General features: G+C 38.4%; 1 protein-coding gene across 1 annotated transcript in view; it reads left to right on the top strand.

Annotated features, from left to right (window-relative positions):
• The window catches only part of ATP13A3 (ATPase 13A3), an 82,836-nt gene that overhangs the window by 23,643 nt on the left and 35,217 nt on the right, over positions 1-23,976 (top strand). The window contains exons 13-19 of the mRNA XM_042781944.1: positions 3,274-3,335; positions 5,397-5,547; positions 8,110-8,226; positions 8,850-8,867; positions 8,960-9,113; positions 9,202-9,322; positions 17,684-17,808. Of these exons, the coding sequence (XP_042637878.1) occupies positions 3,274-3,335; positions 5,397-5,547; positions 8,110-8,226; positions 8,850-8,867; positions 8,960-9,113; positions 9,202-9,322; positions 17,684-17,808 (748 nt within the window). The remainder of the gene's footprint in view (positions 1-3,273; positions 3,336-5,396; positions 5,548-8,109; positions 8,227-8,849; positions 8,868-8,959; positions 9,114-9,201; positions 9,323-17,683; positions 17,809-23,976) is intronic.

The raw sequence follows: 23,976 nt of genomic DNA, 5'->3' as shown, positions 1-23,976 counted from the left end.
ACAGCCTGGGTAGTCATCCTGTGGAACCTTGTGTACAGAATATGGTTCGTGTGCTCTGCTGCTAACCAGGAAGGTGGGATGTTCAAGTCCGCCCAGAGGGGTCTCAAAAGAAAGCCCAGTGATCTGCGTTGATAAAAATCAGCTCTTGAAAAATCTGTGGACCATAGTTCTGACATACTCTGACACACATGGGGTCACCAAGAGTCAGAGTCAACTTGGCGGCAACTTTTTAAAAAAAAATTTACTCACTACCCAGCTTTAACAGTTACTAATATTTGTTGATCTTGTTTCACCTACCCTTCACTTGAAGAGGACAGCAGCAGACATTATTTCATGCATAAATACCTCACTAGGTATCTCTAGGAGATACTTTAAAAAAACATAACCACAATATTATTATCACATTAAAAAAAATTAACATCTGATATCCAGTTTGTATTCTGATTTCTATGCCCGTCCCCAAATTCTCTCAAATTTCTTGTTTGTTCATTCAGTCAGAATCAAAATAAGGATTGCATTATTTACAATTAATTTGTAACATTTGCCTTTTATCACCCTGTGGTGAATTCCTTGATGTGACCCTTTTAGCTATTGTCCTCCATTTTGTGATGTATTTTAAATCCTGTTATCCATGCCTGTTTGGGGTGGCATGGTAGTTAAGGTTGGGTGTTCGCTTGCCTGGGCAGCTGGTAGTAGTTGTTCGCTATAATGACTGGCAATCGGCCCTGTTGTGGGATTTGCCTTGAGCAGCTGAGTAGCTGCTGATTGTTAAAGCCATCCACTTGGGTTATTTCTGTTGGTGCAACACAGGTGGGATGTATCTTGAGTCCTGCCTTGCTAGAGGGTATAACTCAAATCACCACCCTTAGCTTCCTTGAGGGTATACCTATGAATCTCCTGGGAAGGTTTGCCCTCCTCTTGTTGCAATTCTGTGTTTTGGCTCATCCTCATCTCACCCCTGGATTTGGGACAGCAGCTGTCATCTGATCTGCTGATCAAGGTTCATCAAACCCAGAGATTTGGGAGGATCCTCCAGACCCACTCACGGACCTGGGACTTGCCAGCCTACCAGTCTCTACCACCACTATGTGAGATGATCCCTTGGGTGTCTGTGAGTTCTGTGAGGTGTTACAGTGAAATACAGAACCCTAAGATGGGGGAGATTACTGAGAGGAGGTTGTTGTTATGTGCCGTCGAGTTGGACCCAACTCATAGCGACCCCTCCTTTCTGAGGTTTCTGAGGCGGTATCACTATGGAAGTAGATTGCCCAACCTTCCTTCCGAGGAGTGGCTGGTGGGTTTGAACCGCCAGCCTTCTGGTTAGCAGTCAAGTGCCTTAGGCACTGTGCTACCAGAGCTCCTACTGAGAGGAGGAGTAGGAGTTAATATCTGAAATGATGGAGTGGCATGGTAGTTTGGACATTTGGGACATCTTTAACCTCCACCTCATGAGGACCAGCCCTGTGCTGATTTTTCTAAGAGAAATTGTTCAAGCACACCCCTCACCCCCAACTGCTTTGTTGAAGAAGCCAGGTGCTATATATCCTGTATTTGACTGATTGCTACCTCTTAATCCTCATAATTCCCAATTCCTCCTTTATCCAATAAAACCAAAACAATTACCATCAAGTTGATTCCAACTCATAGTGACCCTATAGGACTAAGTAGAACTGTTCTACAGGGTAGTCAAAGCTGCAAGTATTTATGGAAGCAAACTGCTTCCTCTTTCTCCTGCACAGCAGCTGGTAGGTTCGAACCACCAACCTTTTGGTTGGCAGCTGAATGTTTTAACCAGAACTCCTTTCCTTCTTTATAGGCATCCTTTACTGAGTGATAGGTTGAGTGGTGGATTCTTCTATTGTCTTTTGTTTCTTTGGATAATATATACACATGCATATACAGCTATATACCTGTCATCCCTCCACCCCCCTTCTTTTTACATATAAGATAACATATTGTAAGTACTGTTTTGCACCTCTATTTCACTTTTAACAGTATATCCTGGACATCATTCTCTACCAGTATACAGAACATTCTCTACCAGTGTACAGAAATCTTGTTTTTTTTTTTTTTTTAAAACAGATGTATAGTACTCTTGGGTATATGCAGCATAGTTTTTTTTTTTTTTTAAAGAGTTTGTTTTACATTCAACATTACATGTACATTTAGTTTCACTTCCTGTTTACCATGTCCAACCCTAATCCAGTCTCCTTCCCTCCCTACCCTGTAACCCTCCCCCTGTGTCCCTCATAGTTATGCACTCCAGTTTGTCCTGCATTTCCTCAAACTGAATGTTGGTCCCTTGGTGCCCGTGGTCTGCTGCTCTAAGGGATGTATCACCATAGAGTATGTGGGTGCCTCATCTTGGGTTGAGTGGTCTGCGTGTACATGTTGTTAACTGTTGGGCTGAGAGCCACCCCTTGGTGGTGCATTTTATTCCAGGCGCAGAATGTATTCCAGTGCCATAGTATTGAGTGTCTCATCAGATTTCATCTGACCAGTAATTCTGGTCATTATTGAGTTTTTGGATTTTGTTCCACGTTTTTCCTGCCACTCTATCCACTATCTCCAGATTTGATCCTTTCCTGAGTGGTTGGCATTGGTAGCCGGGCACCATCTGGTTCTTCTGGTCTCGCGGGCCATCGTGTCCTAGGGCTGATTGCTTCCAAATGCCCTTGTTTTTTTACACTCTTCTTCGCTTCCGACGCTAGGAGACCATTAGCTGCATCTTAGATGGCTGCTTGAAAGCTTTTAAGACCCCAGTCACTACTCAATAATGTAGGATGCGGTACAAGGCTTTTTTGTATTTTGTTGTGCCAATTGAGTCTAGTGTCCCCCAGTACTATGGCCCTGAGATGTTAGATCTATTGGATCTCTCTCCCATAGTGTCTGGTTGTCTGTGAGGGATTACTCTATATCTGTCTTCTATCATTTCTGTAAGGATTGCAGGTATTTTGTATCACTGGTATCTGTACAAGATTAGCCTCTGCTGAATCTATCCTTGGTCTAGAGTATACTTCTGTTCACTGACCCCCGTCTGATCATCTCAAGTGTTTATGTGTAGCCTGGTATTAATGGCAGTGCAGTATTGTGGACACACTGGATGGTATTAGTATCTGTCTTCTATCTCTTATGTGCACAGTTCGGTGTCCTCCCATTTCCCAATATCATCATGGTGATCACAGATCCTTTCCTTATATCCCTTTCCCTACCTGCATATATAAAGATGTGTCTTTGAGGTATTACATGTACTTTGTATGTTTTATTTTTTAGACTGGAACTCTTACGGAAGATGGTTTAGATCTTTGGGGGATTCAACGAGTGGAAAATACACGGTAAAGTTTAGCTAGACTTCATACCTTATTATGTAGTTTTTAGTAAATATTTTAACGTAGGAAGCATTCAGACATACGGAAAGTAATGTAATAGATGTATACCCATCACAAAGATTTAACAGACATCATTTTGCCATATTTGCTTCAGATCTCTTCTTTTAAAATATTTAAAATGATACACGTATTACTAAAGTCTAACCTCTCCCTTTCCCCATGCCAACCACTATTGTGGAGGTGTTTTACTATTATTTTCACATGCATTTACATTTTCACTACATATATATCTAGCTATAAACAAGATAGTTTTGTGTGTTTTACAAAATTACATGAGTGATATAATGTATATATGTCTTTGCTGGTTTTTTTCCTCTAAACATTGTTTCAAGATTTATCTATGTTGATATGTATCAATCATATTTTAAATTTTAATCGCTGTGTAGCATTCTATTACCTGATTAAACCATGATATCTATTTCTCTACTGAGAGTTTAGTTTTTTCTCTTTTTTCCTTCCACTTACACAAAGAGTTCTACAGTTAAAATCCTTAGGAACATGTGATTGTGTTTCAGTAAGATAGTTCCCTACGAGTAGAAATTCTGGTCATAACACAAACTTTAATGTAACTTTTATAACTTAGGGGGTTTCTCAACCAGGTTGTGGCATATATTCAAGCCCAAACTCATTCTTTATTAGGGCTTAGGGCCTTAAAATCTTCTTTTTTAGGGGTTAGGCCTTAAAACCAGACCATGTTTGAATCCTTCCTTGTACTGCTACTTATGGGCAGTGCAACCTTTGGCAAGCTAATTATCCACTCTTTTTCAGTTTTTTCTATATAAGATCCAAAACCAAACCCAAACCCACTGCCATCGAGTCAATTCTGACTCATAGCAACCTCCATTGGGTTTCCGAGGCAGTAAATCTTGCCCCATCTTCTTCCACAGAGTAGCTGAGGGGTTTGAACTGCCCGCCTTCTGGTTAGCAGTCAAATGCCTTAGGCACTACACCACCAGAGCTCCTTTTCTATATAAGATAAAAACTAAAAAACCAAACTCACTGCCATCGAGTTGATTCAATTCATAGCGACCCCTCCTTGAATTTCCGAGGCAGTATCTCTATGGAAGTAGATTGCCCAATCTTCCTTCTGAGGAGTGGCTGGTGGGTTTGAACCACCAGCCTTCTAGTTAGCAGTCAGATGCCTCAGGCACTATGCCACCAGAGCTCCCAATATATAAGATAGAGATAATAAAATATCTTCCTATGGTGGGAGGTTGAAATGAGTTAGTGTAAGTAAAACTCTTAGAACAATGTCTAATGCTTGGTAAATATTATGTTGGTATTAGCTAATTTCATGAGGCCATGGAAGGAAAGAAGTAAGTAAGTTCATTCTTAGTTGTGCCCTTGGATGTATACCTAATTTTTTTCTAGTTGACAGTTTTTCCAAGGATGGAGCTCTTCAGGAATACTGGCCTTACTAAGAGGGACTCTGTATCCCAGTTCCAACTCGCCACTTTATATGGGACCAGGACTTTGTCTTCTTTACCTGTGTGGATAGTAAAACTCAAGTCTTTAGGTTACTAAAATGGTCCTCTCCCTCGTCCTTCTCCCCCAGGGAGTCACAGCATTACTTCAAGTCTATACCCTGCTGGTTTCATTTCTCAGTGTTTCCTATACTTGAAAGTTTCCCTTTCTTACAAATTGAATTTTGCATTTAAAAGATTGTTATGCGTCAGTTTTGTGTTTTCAAGAGTTTTAAGGTATTCTAATCCATCATATGGCAAGAAGTAGGAGTCTATTATTATTTAGTATCTAATATTTTCTATACATTATATTTGGCCTAGTTTTTGAGAATCTAAGGTAATATATGTTAGGCATATGTAACTTTTTTGGAAGAAAATGTTTTTGGATGCTAAAAACTATAATGAAAATAAATATGTGCAGAAATACAAATACTTTATTTCCATTTTTAAAATTACAGAGCCAGAAAAGGCCTGTTAAAATACTGTCTTCACCCTTGGGATTTGTGTCATACTATGAATCTAATTCAGTGCATTTTCTATTTAGTTTTCTTTCGCCAGAAGAAAACGTTTGCAATGAGATGTTGGTAAAATCCCAGTTTGTTGCTTGTATGGCTACTTGTCATTCACTTACAAAAATTGAAGGAGTGCTTTCTGGTGATCCACTTGATTTGAAAATGTTTGAAGCCATTGGATGGGTAAGTTCAATATTTTAAAATACAAGTAAAATATTTTCTGACTTCACTGAAACAAGTAGGATATATATAAACACTCATATACTTATGTTCCTTGAGTCTCATAGCCTTTGGGAAAATAAAGTAAAAATTCAATAATTTAGCTTGTGAAAGGATTGTTTCTGCTTGTTGTTCTGCCAGGAGTCTGTCTTGTACCATGTTTCTGGTGATGTTAGTGGCTGTGAAGTCAGTGCTGACTCACGGTGACCTTATGAATAACAGAATGGTCCTGCTCCAGGACCTCAAGCTCCTCATGATCAGTCTTACACCATGAGAGAAATTCATTATAGAATCTCTAAGAATATCACAGGAGCTCTGGTAGTGTAGTGCCTAAGGCACTTAACTGCTAACCAGGGCTGGCGGTTCAAACCTAATAGTCACTCCTCGGAAGGAAGGTTGAGCAATCTACTTCCGTAGTGGAAACCAAAGGAGGGGTCGCTATGAGTCGGGTCCAACTCCATGGAGCATAACAACAAGAATGTCACATCACTAGAGAAATATTTGTAGTTGTGTAAAAAGGGTCTTTTTTAAAAAAACTTAAATTCATTCACTTAAACACCTTTAATAGAGCATAACCTACTGAGGCCCCTGCTTTAATTTTATAAGATAAACTAGATATAAATAAGATGATCTTCAGTGGCACAATTTGTTGATAATTTGCAAAAAAGAATAAAGTTTCTTTTGTCCCCATCTTTTTCCTGGGTGTGTACACACACACATAGTATTTTATTTGCTTGTTTTAAAGTTCCCTTCTCTTTTTTGAATTGTTTCTCTGAGGTCAGTTTTGTGTAATTTTTTTGTACTTGGTTTTCTCCTTTATGCTTCTTGTTTTCCTTATACATCTCGATGGTATGTTCATATTTAAGAACAAGGGTCATATTTGATTATTCAAGGTGGCTGCAGTGAGGTTTCTCACCCATATGTATGTTGTCTGTTTTTCTGAGAAGTGCTTCCCCTGAATAGGAAGGCTGACTGGTGGAGTGTAATGTGTGTTGGGGTTGGGGTCTCATGAGTAGGCATTCTTTCTTGTTTCAGATGAGAAGGTATGGAATTAACCTTTAGGTTGCTTTCCTCTCCCACTGCCACTCCCACTGTACCTACCCAAGCTGGGCTTTACTCTGGATTGCTAATGCTTACGTTAGCTGCCCTTACTGCTCTCAAATAGGCAGCTTCTGTCTCTAGACAGAAGCTTTTCTCTTTCTTTTTTTCACTTTGCTCAGCTATTCTGGCTGTTAACTGTTTCTACTCCTCCTGTATACATCCTCTTTATTCTGGGCTACTGGTTGATTCATTGTTATATTCTTCACTATGTTTCTGTGTGCATTTTTGTCTCCATATTTGAAATCACCCTCCCCTTGCTTTTTGTTTGCTTTTACAGAGTTGTTTCTTTTTTTGTCTTTTGTTAATGTTTTTAAAGGGAGATAGATTGGTAAATAGGTAAGTGTTCATCCTGCCATCTTCTGAAAGGCCGTTAATAAATACTTGTCAAATTTGATTCCCCAAAAGTGGACCCAGTTCAATCACAGAGAGAAAATGAAAATAGGACTGATTGATCTTTGATCTCTGAAGCTTCCCTCTATCTGAATAGATTTAGTGCTCTATATTTGTGGACCCATTTTTTAGTGAATTATCATTTAGTTTGTATAATAGTGTATTGTATTGACTCTTAAGATGTTTTGATGCTTGATTTTATCAGACATTATCAGTGGAATGTTACCACATAATCATACACAACTGCTATTTGCTATGATGCTAAGATGCCATATAATACATACAAGGTGAATCCCAATTTCAGAGATGTTAAAATGGGGGGAAAAAATATGCCTTAAAATTATATAAGATTGGTTATTTGGTTGCTCTCCCTATCTTTTTCCTATTGATCAATTAATTCCTTCATTTATAGTGAAACTATAAGTTTAAATATAATTATTTTGTGTGCATATTTTTTATAGGTTTTTATTTGAATTAATTTCATCAATAAAGTGTTTTAAATATATTTCAAAGGGTTGGGTAGTAGTACCTTAATAGGAGAAGTGTTCAAGCTGAATCACTAAATTCACATCTCTGTACTTTAGTCTGTTCTTGACCCAAGTGGTTCTGCTGACCATATCTGAGCTCCATATACTTTTGAATCCTTTCCGTTGGCAGAAAAGAATCCCTGGATGACAGACAGAAAACTTTTGGAACTGTAATTACCACCTCTTCTTTGCAGAAGTAGTTTCTAAACCCAACAGGTTATAGGAGTGAAGATAGAGAAGTTTTTCTCTATTTGTTTATTCCTTAACTCTACCTCTTTCCCTTATGGGTTACTAGGTAACTAACTTGCTTTGTTTATATTTTGTTTTACTTGTATTAGTAATCTAGTAGTGCACATTTGTTCCTTGGACACTGATCTTCCCCTTTCCCCCCCCAAGGACACTGCTATTTTTTTTAATACACTGAAAATAGCCATAATATTTCATTTGAAAATGGGACCAATGAATTAAATTTTATGAAGCAATGTGTTGCATTTTCCCCCTCCCCCAGATTCTGGAAGAAGCCACTGAAGAGGAAACAGCACTTCATAATCGAATTATGCCCACTGTAGTTCGCCCGCCAAAGCAACTGCTTCCTGAATCTACACCTGCAGCAGACCAAGAAATGGTATGGATATACAGTTTAAGCTGGAAAATTCTGTTGATACTCACATTTAAGTTTTGTTTAGTCATGTTGCTAGAACAGGAAATCACGTGTCCTTTATTTAAATTTTATGCAGATACGAGTAATTTTAACTGCACTTACTAGAAACTACACACCTAGTGTGTTGCAGGCATTCTTTGTAAAATACTGAGATTTTATTCTCATTCCTGTTACTTGTTCTATTTACTGAGCAACTTAGTGCCTTGTGATTTATATACATGGTTAATTGTTTTAAATTGCACCTGTATACCTATAATTAGGGAGCTCTGGTAGCATAGTGGCTAAGGCACTTGACTGCTAACCAGAAGGCTGGCGGTTCAAACCCACCAGCCACTCCTCGGAAGGAAGGTTGGGCAATCTACTTCCGTAGTGATACTGCCTCAGAAACCCAAGGAGGAGTCGCTATGAGTCGGGTCTGACTTGAATAATAGAGTGGGAAACTTCAGCCTTATCTTTGAAATAATCAAAGTTCCTTGCTGTTCTCCAAATAACTTTTTGTGAAACTTAATAGTTTTGCTTTTAACTTGAGTGTTTATATGTAATGAACTTAATCTGTACTATCTTTATTCTTTTCATCTTGTTTTTAGGAGCTGTTTGAACTTCCAGTAAGTGAAGAATGCTTACTTCTTCCCTGAGTATATTTATTCTTATTCTTAAGGAATAATAAATACTTTGTGCATCTTTTGAAATTACTTAGGCTATTTATGAGATAGGAATTGTTCGCCAGTTCCCGTTTTCTTCTGCTTTGCAACGTATGAGTGTAGTTGCAAGAGTACTAGGGGATAAGAAGATGGATGCCTACATGAAAGGAGCACCTGAGGTCATTGCTAGTCTTTGTAAACCTGAAACAGGTAAGGAAATAACTAGACTTGAATGAAATTTTTGTATAAAATTTTATTAGCAATTCTAACAATGAAATTTACTTTTTCTTTTAAAAAGTTCCTGTTGAATTTGAAAAAGTTCTAGAAGATTATACAAAACAGGGCTTCCGTGTGATTGCTCTTGCACACAGAAAATTGGAGTCAAAACTGACATGGCATAAAGTACAGCATATTAATAGGTAAAGTTGATGAACAGTGATTTTTCTAATAGTGTATCATATATGCTTGTGTGCATTAAGTCATACACAATGCTTTGAACATGGTTGGGCATTTAGTAGGTATTTATTGAATGTTTGAAAGTATACATAATGCATTCTGTGTGATTAAGATAAAAGCACATTTCTCCATCATTTAATTTCCTTTCATTCTATATTGACTGTTTGCGTATGTTTGCTTATGTTATAACATTATGTTTTTCCAGTAACTCTTTGGAACTAGTTTTAATTCATTCGTTAAATATTTACCAGGTGTTTACTATATACCAGACATGTTCTAGGAACAATAAACGTAATCTACAGAAGTTTATTTTATTTTTCCCAGACTAACTGCTTGCATTTTGCCAAGTGTTTGGAACTAAGTACTGATTTGGTCAGAATATTATGAGTTACATTAAACACTATTCTATCTCCAATCCTGCTCTTTTTTATGCCTCTCAAGTCAAATGGCATTACCTATTACATTTCCTTCCATATATAAGTACGGATTTAAATTCAAAGATTGTCACTTTTACTGTGACTGATAGACCTTTGAGGATAGCATTTTTGGTTAGAAGTATTTCATGGTGTACCATGCATTTTGTAAGCAATCAGAAATGTTTATTGCTGTTCTGCTAATTATGCCTATTAAATAGCTGAGAATTCTCTTCCATTCCATTCCCACTGCCCTTGTCTCTAATTCAGCTCTATTCTCCATCTTGCCCCTTTTTAATCTCTACTCCACAAAGCCTCTAGAGAGAGTATTTTAACATTGATATCTGATATCAGAGTCCTACTTGGAATTCTTAAAAATGACTCCCCATCACCCGTTGGAGAAGTTCTCAAGAAGGCATATACCTCAAGTGATGGGGGAACAGAGCAACAACAATAGATATACCTAATTAAAACAAAAAGGACAAATGATACAAACAGATAAGTACCAGGAGGAGACATATAAATGACCAATAAACACATGAAAATGATGTGACACATCATTTATCAGAAACTACGAAATCAAACCACAATGACATATCATTTCCATCTGGAAGGTTGGCAGCATTGAAAATATTGATAATACCTAGGATGACCAATATCATTAATCTCGCACACAAGTAAAATCTTACTGAAAGTAATTAAAAAATGGTTGCAGCAGTATATTGACAGAGAACTTCCAGAAATGCAAGCTGGATTCAGAAGAGTATGTGGAATGAGGGACATCATTGCTGATGTCAGATGGATGTTGGCTACAAGCAAAGAATACCAGAAAGATGTTTACATGTCTTACTGACTATGCAAAAGCATTCAATTGTGTGGATCATAACAGATTATGGATAACATTGAGAAGAATGGGAATTCTAGAACATTTAATTTTATTCATGAGGACCCTATACATAGACCAGGAGGCTGTTATTCAAACAGAACAAGGGAACACTGCATGGTTTAAAATCAGAAAGGGAGTGCATCAGAGTTGTATCCTTTCACCATAATTATTCAATCTGTATGCTAAGCAAATAATCCGAGAACCTAGTCTGTGTGAAGAAGAATGTGGCATCAGGATTGGAGGAAGACTCGTTAACAGCCTGCGGTACACTGATGACACAACTTTGCTGCTTGCTGAGAGTGGGGATGACTCGAAGCACTTCCTGGTGAAGATTGAAGACTACAGTCTGCAGCATGGATTGCATCTCAATATAAAGAAAACAAAAAAGCCTCACAACTGGACCAATAAGCAGCATCATCGTAAATGGAGAAAAGATTGTCATTGTCAAAGACTTCATATTACTTGGTTTTGTAATCAATGCCAGTGAAAGCAGCAGTCAGGATATCAGATGACGTATTGCATTGGGCATATTTGCTGCACAAGACCTCTTTCAGGTGCTGAAGAGCAAAGATAACTCCTTGAAGGTGCGCCCGACCTAATATTTTCAGTCACCTCATATGCATGTGAGAGCTGGACAATGAGTAAGGTCTTTTGAATTGTGGTGTTGGCGAAAAATACTGAAAGTACCATGAGCTGCTAAAAGAACTAACAAATTGGTCTTAGAAGAAGTGTACCTGGAATGCTCCTTGGAAGCGAGAATAGCCAAACTTTGTCTCATGTGCTTTGCATGTTTTAAGAAGGGAACATTCCCTGGAGAAGGATATCATGCTTGGTAAAGTGGGGGTCAACAAAAAAGGGGAAGGCCCTCAACAAGATAGATTGACACAGTGGCTGCAACATTAGGCTCAGGTATAGCAAGGATTGTGGGGCTGGCACAAGATCAGGCAGTGTTTCGTTTTGTTGCACATGGGGTCGCTATGAGTTGGAGATGACTTGATGGCACCTAACAACAACAACAAAACAGCAAGCAATGTTTGGGAAAGGACAACATACTGCTAATTTACCCTATTATAAATTCATAAAGCTTTGCTTTATGAAAAACAGATGGGTAGTACTTAACGAAAATTTAAAGTTGCTCAGGCACATCAACCCCATGAGTGCAGCCCTAGGAATTCAGCCTAAAGAAATATTCTACAGTTACTTGAGGTTCATGTTTAAACAGTGTAAATAGCATATTACCGGGGGGGCAGTGGTAAAATTATAAACTATTATGCATCTGTTAAATACTCCAAGCACATTAAGTGAAAAAGGTAGACCAGTGTTTATGGTACTTCTCTGTTTTTCTGAATGGGGACTAAAGGAGTAAGATGGATAAGAAAATAACTAAAGGAAGAAACTGCATTAGGGCTTCTATCTCAGACCTGTTAAAATAGAATATTTGGGGGATGTGGTCTAAGCATGAAACAATTTATCCTCATCATTCACAGATTGCTATTTGTGAATTTGCCTACTCACTAAAATTTATTTCCAACCCCAAAGTTGATACTTTGTAAAATGATACAACTGTAAAATGATACTCTATAAAATGATACAACCACTGTGTAAAACATTATAGTTCTTCCTTAAAAAGTTGGAAATAGAAATACCATCTGTTCCAGCAATCCTACTACTTGGTATACATACTAAAGTAGTGAGAGCTTGGGCATGAATAGATATATTCACACTCATGTTCATTCCAACACTACTCGTAATAGCAAAGAGATACAAACAACCTGAGTGTACTTTCATGATCATTTCTAGACTTGCACAGAGTGGTGAATAAATTTGAGTCACCTGTCAAGGTTGAACATAACCAGCAGAGATCAAACAAAGTGGTGCTCTTGTTCCAGATCTCATACTATTAATGGCTGCCTTTTTTTCCCCTTTGTGATTTGGGTGAAAGTTTACGGAGCAAATTCATTTTTCATACAAAAATTCATGTACATTTTGTTTCACGATATTGATTGCAATCCCTATAATGTAACAGCTCTCTTCCCACTTCCTCCCTGTGGTTACCTTTTCCTTGTGTCTTTCCTATACATTCTTGCGCTCTGAGCCGTCCCCTTATGTAGGCAGATACTGCCCTTCCGATCTCCCACGGTTGATTGTTCTAAGGAGTTACCTACCTGGTGTAAATGTTCACCTTATACGCCTGTCTTTTGTTTGGCTCGAAGCCATGTTAGTGAGTTCAGTTCCAGATGGAGAGGTGACTAGGGGCCAAACTAAACTCTTCAGAGGTTTCACCAGTCTCTATCACACCAATAAGCCTGTTTTTTCTTTTATGATTCTGAATTTTGTTCCACGTTTTTTTCCTACTCTATCCAGGATCTCCTATTTTGATCCCTTTACGAGTAGTTGACAGTGGTAGCTGGGCACCATCTAGTTCTCATGGTTTCAGGGCCATGTAGGCTGAGTGAGGTTCCTATGGTCCACTAGTCCCTTGGACTAATTGTTTCCATGTATCTTTAATTTTCTTTACTTTTCTTTGCTCTGAGTAAGGAGAGACCAGTAGTTGCATCTTAGATGGCCACTTGCAAGCTTTTAAGACCCCAGTCGCTAAAGTGGGATGTGGACAAATTTTTTTTTTTTTTTTAATTAGGATTTGGGTGAAGATTTACAGAGTAAATTCACTTTTCATACAGCAGTTCACATATACTTTGTCTCATGTCATTGACCAAAATTTACAATGCAGCAGCTCCCCTCCCACTTCCTCCCCATAATTACCTCCTCCCAGTGTCCATCCCTTCATACTCTTCTGCACCCTGAGCTATCTCCCTGTGCATAAGCAGCCCTTCCTTCTCCCATGATTGTTCTCTCCAGGGTTTGTGTCTACTTGAGGTAAATGTTTAACTCACATGCCTGTACTTTGTTTGGCTGGAAACCACAGTTGTGGGTTCAATTCCAGACCTGAAGGGCAGCTAGGGGCCATAGTCTCAGTGGTTACATCAGGCTCTATTGGACCAGCAAACCTAGTCCTCACCTTCTTTGACAAATGTTTTTATATACTGTATTATGCCACTTGAGCTCGATGTCTCCTGTGACCATGGTTCTGAGCCCGAGAGCCCAATGACATACTCCCTCAAGCTGTTTGGCTGTGGTTAAGTTGTTATCCTAACTTTGTCCCTTGTTAGCTCTATTATATATGTAGACATTCTTATAGCACATACAAATGCATATGGAGACATATTGTGTGCCAAACTTAGATATGGTCTAGTCCTTTTTTGCCTACCCATGCCTAATCATTTTGCCTGTCATCCTATGTGTCTAGCCATAGATTAATGCTTATTATTACTGATAATGTAGTATTGTATACATAAAATGTCTACTTTTGTAGTCTGTATACCTTGTATACCTCACTGCGTCTTTCTTTTCTTTAGTATTGTGCTGGTTGCTGGCTTTTGGTATATCACCTTTCCCTTCACCCAGATCAGTATGTGTCTCTTTACCAATCTAGCAATTTTTCAGCCTCTTCTCTCCCATCCATGGTAACCAGCAAAGAAAGTTTCCTTCTTTGTATAAACCTTTCCTTGAGTTTTTACAATAGTGGACTCAGAGAATATTTATCCTTCTGTGATCAACTTATTTCACTCATCATAATGTCCTCCAAGCTCATTCATGTTATGAGGTGCTTTGCAGATTCTTCATAATTCTTTAGTGTTACATTGTATTCCATTGTGTGTGAATATCATAGTTTGGTTATCCATTCATTTGTCAATGGGTTGTTCCCATCTTTTTGCTGTTGTGAAGAGTGTTGGAATGAATATGAGTGTGCATGTATCTATTTGTGCCCCAGCTCTCACTTCTTTAGTCTATATACTAAGTAGTAAAATTGCTAGAACAGAGGGTATTTCTATTCCCAACTTTTTCAGGAAGAACTATAATGTTTTCCACAGTGGTTGTATCATTTTACAGTCTCACTAGCAGTGTATGAGAGTTCCAGTCTCTCTATACCCTCACCTGCATTTGTTATTTTCTGTCTTGTTGAACTTAGCTATTATTGCTGGAGTGAGATAATACCTCATTGTTGTTTTGATTTTCATCTCTCGAATGGCTAATGATTGCAAGCATTTCTTCATCTGTTTGTTGGTTGGCTGGATATCTCTTTGGTGAAGTATCTATTGATGTCTTCTGCTAATTTTTAAATTGGATCGTTTGTCTTTTTGATGTTGAGATGTTGGTTTTCGATAAATTTTAGAGAAGTCCCTTGCTGAATATGATATTGTGAGTATCTCTAGGGTCTCTTTTTACTCTTTTGGAGAAGTCTTTTAATGCACCTAAGAATTTAACATTTAGAAAGTCCCAGTCATCTAGTTTATCTTCTGCTGTTTGTGCATTTTGGGTTATGCCTCATAGTCTGTTTATGCCATAAGTTTAGGGCCCTGAAGTTTGCCCTTATTTTTCCTTTGATGAACTTTATAGTTCTACATTATGCATTTAAGCCTTTGATCCATCTTGAGTTAGTTTTTGTGTATGGTATGGATTTTGTTTTCATTTGTCTGCAAATGGATATTCAGTATTACTAGTACCTATTTGTTAAAAAGACTGTTTCTCCCCCATTTAATGGATTTCCGGAGCTCTGATGGTGTAGTGCCTAAGGCACTTCACTGCTAACCAGAAGGCTGGCGGTTCAAACCTACCAACCACTCCTCCGAAGGAAGGTTGGCAATCTACTTCCGTAGTGATACTGCCTCAGAAACCCAAAGGAGGGGTCGTTATGAATTGGATCCAACTCGACGGCAAATAACAACAACAACTGGTGGCATAGTGCCTAAGGCATATGACTGCTAACCAGAAGGATAGCAGTTCAAACCTACCAGCCACTCCTCAGAAGAAGGTTGGGCAATCTACTTCTGTAGTGATATTGCCTTGGAAACCCAAGGAGGGGTTGCTGTGAGTCAGATCTGACTTGACAGCAGTGTGTGGTTGGTTTGGTTTTAATGGATTTCAGCTGTGTGTCAAAGAGATGCTGTTTTTGGGTATGATATGGATTTGTTTTTGAGTTCTTAATTCTGTTCCATTGTTCTATGTGTCTGTTGTACCAATAGTAGGAAAACAGCTGTCCTTTTTGTGGTCTATTTTTACATTTTTGTGATTTTATGGTTTAAAATGGCCTCCAAGCATAGTGCTGAAATACTGCCTAATGTTCCTAAGTGCAGGAAGTCTGTGATGAACCTTATAGAGAAAACATTTGGTAGATAAGCTCTCTTCAGGCATGGGTTATTATGCTGTTGACCTTCAGTTTATTGTTAATGAAGCAATAATTTATATTAAATGTATCTTTAAACAGAAACACAAAAATCAAATTTATCAGGGCCTATGTTTGCCTTAGGAACAGTGGTTCAGTGTTTTCCAATTCATTGTTCATGGCTAATTTATAGAACATAACTGCTGTGAATAACAAGAATTGACTATATTTTGAGGCAGAAGGGGAAGTATTACCTAAGTGATTCTGATACATATGAATGGTTGAGAACCACCATTCATCTATTATATTAAAGCTTAATTCTTAAGAAGGGCATATTTGGCTGTTCTTTCTTTACAGCTTAGCCTTATTCTGTTTCCCCCCAAAAATTCTAATGATCTTGAATTCCCTATAGTCTTGAGCCTGTCATATTCAGACGTCCTCCCATGTCCTTGCTATAGCTGTTGTTTCTGCCCTGGTTACCCTACCCATCCCCAACAACTTTACTTTACTCTCTGTCTTCTTGACTCCTCTTCTTCTTCATTCATTCATCCTTCCCCTAAGACTTTTTCTGTTGTCATTCTGCCTTGTAGAAACAAAGGCTGGCCATTCTGTTATAGCCTGAACCTTTATTGCTTGAATTGAATATTGTAATATTCATTATAATTAGAAGACAAGATTTCCATGACCTGCATCATTCACAGGAGCCTTAGAAAATCAGCTGCAGCCAGAAACTAGTGCCTCATAGGAAAATGGCCACCGTACTTTGACCCAGCATTTTCAAAGCTTTGTGCCTTGAAACATATGTTCAAGTTACAAGGCATTTTTTTTTTCTTCTCTTACTACCAGCAGTATCATTCTCATCAAGTTTCCTAACCATTCTTTAATATCTTTACAACCTATTGTAAATTTTATATTTCAAAGATGATTAGGTTTCATAGCTATATACTTGAAGCATCTTTATTATGAATTTTTTTGTAGAAAAATCACTTGGTTATTGTATGTTTGAAATTCTAGTCCTTAACCTCAAGCCTCCTTTCCCTCTTTGAAAATAATGTTTTTATGGTATAATTTTGCTAGCTTGCAACTTCCTAGTAATACAACTACCACAGAACAGACTTTTGTCTCTATTATAGTGTGAAAGTACATAATTATTTTTATAACTATCTTTATTTGCATGTCTATTTTCCACATGAAAGTGTCTTCAAAGTAGAGATCCTGCCTTCTCGTCTTTGACCTTACAATGACTAGCATAATACTTGGTGCATAGTAGATACTCAGCTATTTGAAGGCATAGCATCTTTATTATGGTGCTGAATATTAATAAATATTCTAAAAGACCCATTTCTAGGTCTTGAGTAGATAACCAGTTTTGGACTGCTGTTGCTTCTTATATCCCATTTCCAGAATCACAGTTTTATAGCATTGGTCAAGACATGGTAATGAACCCACTGATACTCTAATGAATATGCTTGTGACACATGGTTTTATTTATATTTATTCACATTTTAAATATGCTACAAGATGACTGTGCCTTAGAATTAGGCATATCTTACAAATGGATACATTTCTAGATGATCTTTATATATTTCTCTTTGAAAGGGCAACATTTAAATTCAAAACTGTATTTCCTGGGAATTTTTTTTTTAGATTTAAAAGTTTGGAGATACTGAACTCATAGATGTACATAATTGTTTATTCAGCATATTAAATGTTTTAATTTATAATTTGTAGATATTTAAAAATTATTAATGTAACTAGTTCTGTTGACTAAACTATTCATGTGTTAAAACTTTTTCTGCAGAGATACCATTGAAAACAACATGGATTTTATGGGATTAATTATAATGCAAAACAAATTAAAGCAAGAAACCCCTGCAGTACTTGAAGATTTGCATAAAGCCAACATTCGCACTGTCATGGTCACAGGTTAGACTTTAAAAGAACACAGAAAAATTGAGCGTGACTTAAGAGTTTAAGTCATATAATATGAATAGTGATTAGTTGATGAAAGCATTTTGTGTTGTGATTTCATTTTACATTGCCCTACTTCAGCTCTGAATATCTTTTTGAAGTATAAAAATAAGTTTGCAATACTATAAATTGAGATCTTGCAAGATTCTGTTAGAATAGTAAAATAGTGACAAGCACACTGTATAAATTTAAGTGTTGCTGCTTTTTGTTACTTCTCTGTCTTTAATCATATCTTGCTTATAGCACTTACTGTACTTTGTTTTAGTTATTTGCAGATTCGTTTTCTCTACTAGAATATAAGAGTCTTGAGGGTTAAGAATATGTTTTACTCCTTTTGAGATCCTTTACACTTTCCAGAATTGTGCCCAATCCATAGAAAATAACTAGATATTCATTAAATTTAAATTTTTGTAAGATTATGTTGTTTTCATAACTTGAATTTATAATGGTGAAAGTAGCCAGTTTTTTTTTTGGTTTGTTTTGTTCTTTTGGTTATGTTGTTATTGTTGTTAGGTGCTGTCATTGATTGAATTCTCTCCCCCAAAATATATGTCAACTTGATTGGGCCATGATTCTCCGTGGCTTGGCAGTTATGTAATGATGTAATGTGGCATTTATATGATAATCCCCTATGATGTGATCAGCCAATCATTTGTAAGAGGATTGGGGATCAGCTCGTGGCAGTGAGTTTTTAGTTTAGTAGTAAAAGCCTAGCTTGCCTTGAAGAGGCTGTTAGTAGAATTATGCATGCCAAAGGCAATTCTGGTGAGGGCTCTGAAGAAAGTGAGGAGGGTTGTAGAGAAAGTTTCTTACCATCTTAGAGAATATATATGACACCATTAACAGAATGTTGCTTGAAATTAAACATTAAATGTCTGTCTGGTGAGGCTTTAAAAGAAAATAATGACCATGTGATTGAACAGTAGAAGAAGGGCAATCTTTTTTATGCAGTGGCAAAGAACTTGTCTGAAGTGTGTTCCTATGTTTTGTGGAAGGTAGAACTTGTAAGTGATGAACTTGGATATTTGGCTGATGAGATCTCTCAGCAAGATCTTAAAGGGGCCACATAGTTCCTCCTTGCTGCTTATAGTAAAATGTAAGAAGAAAGAGATAGACTTAAAAATGAACTGTGGAAAGTGGGGAAAAAAAAAGCTTAAAGATTTAGAAAAGTCTCCTGTACAAACTAAGGACACGTGTCCTAGAATTTTCACCAAGGACATGACTACACAATCTTTTGTTAAAGAAATCAAGCCTGTGATGGATCTAAACAACTACCACGGAAGAAAAATTATCAGATTGGACTGAAGGGGACAGAAAAGGAATGAAAGGAGAGAATGCTTTCTGCATTTTGGAATTCTATAGGCAGGAAACAGGCCAAAGGAGCTACGTGTATTGCCCTCTAAGAAAAGAAAAGGACCATCCCTGGAGCAGCTCGGAGATCGGCAGAACTGTTGTGAGGAGCAGGGGAAGCAGGGCCTTCTTGGTTGCAAAGGGCAGGGTCACAATCTCCTGGATCATGAATAGTGGGGCCACAGCCACCTAGGTTTCAAAGAGTTGGATCTTTGCCAACTCAGTTCTGGAGTATGAGGCTGATGATAAAAATGTGCTAGGAGGATGTGGCTGCCCTGGTGAAGGAGCAGAAAGAATGGGGCCTGCCAGGGCCAAAGGGTGAAGTCTCCACTCAGAAGGACTAGGAGAATTGGGTTACCCAAAGCTGAAAGAGTAGAGTTGCCATTTCAGGGCCTGGAAGATAGAGCTGAAGCCCGGAGCCAAGGGGCCTCTGCCCAGAATCCAGAGAACATGGCCAACACCTAGAATCTGGAGAAGGCAGAGCCATTGCTGAGATGCTCTCACAGAAGAGAAGATTATTTCTAAGCCTTGAGAGCTAATGTAAATTGTTTTGCTGGGTTTTGGACTTGGTTATTGCCAGTTATTCCTCCTTTCCCTCCAGTTTCTCCCATTTGTAATAGAAATGTCTACCTTGTGCCTGTTCTACCACTGTACTTTGGAAGTAGGTCACTTGTATTCTAGATTTGCTTGATGTGGCCCTTCTAGCTATTGTCCTCCATTCTGTGATATATTGTAAATCCTATTATCCATGCCTGTTTGGGGTGGTGTGGTAGTTAAGGTTGGGTGCCAACTTGGCTGGGCAGCTGGTAGTGGTCGTTCCCTGTAATGACTGGCACTCAGCTCTGTGGTGGGATTTACCTTGAGCAAGCTACCTTGAGTAGCTGCTGATTGTTAAAGCCATCCACTTGGGTTATTTCTGTTGGAGCAACACAGGGGAGATGTATCTTGAGTCCTGCCTTGCTGGAGGGTATAACTCAAATCACCACCCTTAGCTTCCTTGAGGGTATGCCTACAAATCTCCTGGGAAGGTTTGCCCTCCTTTTGCTCCAGTTCTGTGTTTTGGCTCATCCTCATCTCACCCCTGGATTTGGGATAGCAGCCACCATCTGATCTGCTGATGGAAGTTTATCAAATCCCAAGAATTGGGAGGATCCTCCAGACCCACTCACAGACCTGGGACTTGCCAGCCTGCAAGCCTCCACCACTACTATGTGAGATGATCCCTTGGGTGTTTGGAAGTTCTGTGAGGTGTTATAGTGAAATATAGAACCCTAAGATGGGGGAGATTACTGGCAGAAGGAGGAGGAGTTAATGTCTGAAATGATGGAGTAGCACAGTAGTTTGGACTTTGGGGACATCTTTAACCCCTGCCTCATGGGGACCAGCTTTGTGCTGGTCTTTCTAAGAGAAATTGTTCAAGCATAGATGAAGAATAATTTTGCACCAGGATGGAATTTAGACTTGATGTTGATTTAAGATTGTAGGGACTGTATGATGGGGTGAAGTTTTTGCATGTGGCAAGGACATGAATTCTTGAGGACCAAAGGATGAAATATGGATTGAATTGTGTTCCCCCAAAGTATGTGTCAACTTTGTTGGGCCATGATTTTAAGTGGTTTGGGAGTTTGTTAATGATATAATTACCCCTAAGATGTGGTCTGATGAGACCAGCCAATCATTTTAAGTGGATTAGGGTGGGATGCAATAATCTTACTCAGGTCACAGCCCTAATCCTATGTAAGGAAGGTTACCCTGAAATGGGGCCTGCATCACCTTTAATATTACAAGAGATCAAAAAAATAGAGAGAGAGGAGTGAACAGAGACATGAAGGAGACACCTATCACCAAGAAAGAAGAGCCAGGAGCCATCCACTTGTGGTATTTCTGTTATATCAACACTAAATAAATAAGGCAGGTGCTGTCGAGTCAGTTCCTACTCACAGAGACCCTTTTTGTACAACAAAATGAAACACTGCCTGTTCCTGCATCATCCTAACAATCACTGCTATGTTTGAGCCCATTGTTGCAGCTCCTGTGTCAGTCTGTCTCATCAAGGATCTTCTTTTTCACGGGACACTCTCCTTTACTAAGCATGATGTCCTTCTCCAGGGACTAGTGCCTCATAGCAGGTCCAATTGTGGAAGAGCAAAGTCTCACCATCCTCACTTTTAAGTAGCATTCTGCATGTATTTCTTGCAGGACAGATTTGTTTGTTCTTCTGGCAATCCATAGTATATACAGTATTCTTTGCCAACCCCATAATTGAAGGGCATCAATTCTTTTTCTGTCTTCCTTAATCGTTGTCCAGTTTTCACATGCATATGAGGCAACTGAAAATACCATAGGTTGGAGCAGGTGTGTCTTAGTCCTCAAAATGACATATTTGCTTTTTAACACTTTAAAGAGGTCTTTTGCAACAGCTTCGCCTGATGCAATATGTCATTTGATATCTTGACTGTTGCTTCCTGGGATCTAAGTAAAATGAAATCCTTGTGATCTGACTGTTCTCGCTTCTAAGGAACATTCCAGCTGGTCTTCTTCCAAGACAGATTTGTTCTTCTAGCGGTTCATGGTATATTCTGTATTCTTCACCAACAAAATATTGGTCTTCCTTAATTTGTTGTCCAGCTTTTGCATGCATGTGAGGCAATTGAAAATACCCTGGCTTGGGTCAAGCATACCTTAGTCTTTGAAGTGACATCTTTTTAACACTTTAAGGAGATCTTTTGCAGCAGATTTGTCCAATGCAAATTTGATTTCTTGACTGCTGCTTCCAGCCTTGATTGTGGCTTGATTGTGGAACTAAATAAAATGAAATCCTTTACAACTTCAATATTTTCTCCGTTGATCATGATGTTGCATATTGGCCCAGTTGTGAGAATTTCTGTTTTCTCTATGTGAAGGTGTTATCCATACTGAAGGCTGTAGACTTTGATCTTCATCAGTTAGTGCTTTAAGTCGTCACTTTCATCAAGCAAGGTTGTGTCATCTGCATATCACAAGTTGTTAATGAGTCTTCCTCCAGTCCTGATTCTTTGATCAGTTTCTCAGATTATTTTCTCAGCATACAGATTGAACAAATATGTTAAAAGGATATAACCCTGATGCACACATTTCCTGATTTTAAACCACGTAATATCCCCTTACTCTGTTTGAACAACTGCCTGTTGGGGTATGTACAGATTCTGCATGAGTGCAATTAAGTGTTGTGGACTTAACTTGTCCAGAACAAAAATACCTTTACTGTTAACCTGAAGGCTGGCGGTTTAAACTCACCAAGCTACTCCTTGGAAGGAAGGTTGAGCAATCTACTTCTGTAGTGAATACCGCCTCAGAAACCCAAGGAGGGGTCACTATGAGTCATATCCGACTCCATAGCGATGGTTTTTTTTTTTTTTTTTTTTTTTGGTAAATTGAATTAACATGTGATCAGTTGATGTTCTGTTCCACAACTGGTCCCTGGCCTTGTTCTGACTGATGAGATTTAGCTTCTCCATTGTGTCTTTCCACAGCTATACTTGGTTTAATTGCTGTATATTATATCTGGAGATGTCCACATATATAGTTGCCATTTATGGTTTTGAGAAAAGGTATTTCCAGTGAATACATCATTGATCTTTCAGAATTCTGTGTTACGATCTCTCGGGTTGTTTCTGTCACTGAAGCCATATTTTCCAGCCACTGGATTCTCCTTTGTTTCCAACTTTCTATTCCAATCACCAGTAATTATCAATGCATCTTAATTGCACATTTGATCAATTTCATACTACACAAGTGGGTAAAAACCTTCTATTTCTTCATCTTTGACATTAGTGGTTGGTAAATAAATATGAATAACCAAATTAACTGGTCTGCCTTGTAGGCATATGAATACTACCCTTTTGCTGATAGCATTGTGCCTCAAGGTAGATCTTGAAAAGTTCTTATAGATGAATGTAATGTCATTCCTCTTCAATTTGTCATTCCTGGCATAGTAGACCATATGATTGATTCAGAATGGCGAATACCAGTCCATTTCAGCTCACTAATGCTTAGGATATCTGTGTTTAAGTGTTCCATTTCATATTTGATAAATGCAGTTTTCCTGGATTCATACTTCTTGCATTCCACATGCTGCTTATTATTTGCAGCTGTTTTTTCTCATTTTGAATCATGCCACATTTGCATATGAAGGTCCTGAAAGCTTAACTCTGTCCAAATCATTAAAGTCAACTCTACTTTGAGGAAACAGCTCTTCCCCAGTCACATTTTGAGTGCCTTTCAGTACTATATCAGACAGTGTTCCACTGCTATTCTAAAGTTTTTTACTGGTTAGTTTTTATGTAAGTAGATTACCAGGCCCTTCTTCCTAGACTGTGTTTGTCTATAACCCTGTGGAAACCTGTTCACTATGGGTGACTCTGTTAGCATTTGTAATACCATTAGCATTGCTTCCAGCACCACTGCAATACAGAAGCCACACAGTATGACAAACTTACAGCATAGTAGTCTTCTGACTAAATTACACCTCAAAGATTCTCCTGCTGTTGTTATAATGTTGATGTTGTTGTTGTTGTTAAGTGCCGTCGAGTCGTTTCCAACTCATAGCGACCTCATGCACAGCAGAACGAAACACTGCCCGATCCCGCGCCAGCCCCACAATCCCTGCTATACTTGAGCCCATCATTGCAGTCACCATGTCAATCCATCTCATTGAAGGCCTCCCCCCCTTTTGCCGACCCTCCACCCTACCAAGCATGACATCCTTCTCCAGGGAATGGTCCCTTCTTACAA

Source organism: Orycteropus afer, unplaced genomic scaffold (assembly GCF_000298275.1).
Source record: "Orycteropus afer afer isolate SDZICR_OR568_19922 unplaced genomic scaffold, OryAfe1.0 scaffold00198, whole genome shotgun sequence".
Lineage (NCBI taxonomy): Eukaryota > Metazoa > Chordata > Mammalia > Tubulidentata > Orycteropodidae > Orycteropus > Orycteropus afer.
Note: the sequence above shows the minus strand (reverse complement) of the source record. Positions and strands in the feature narration are given on the sequence as shown.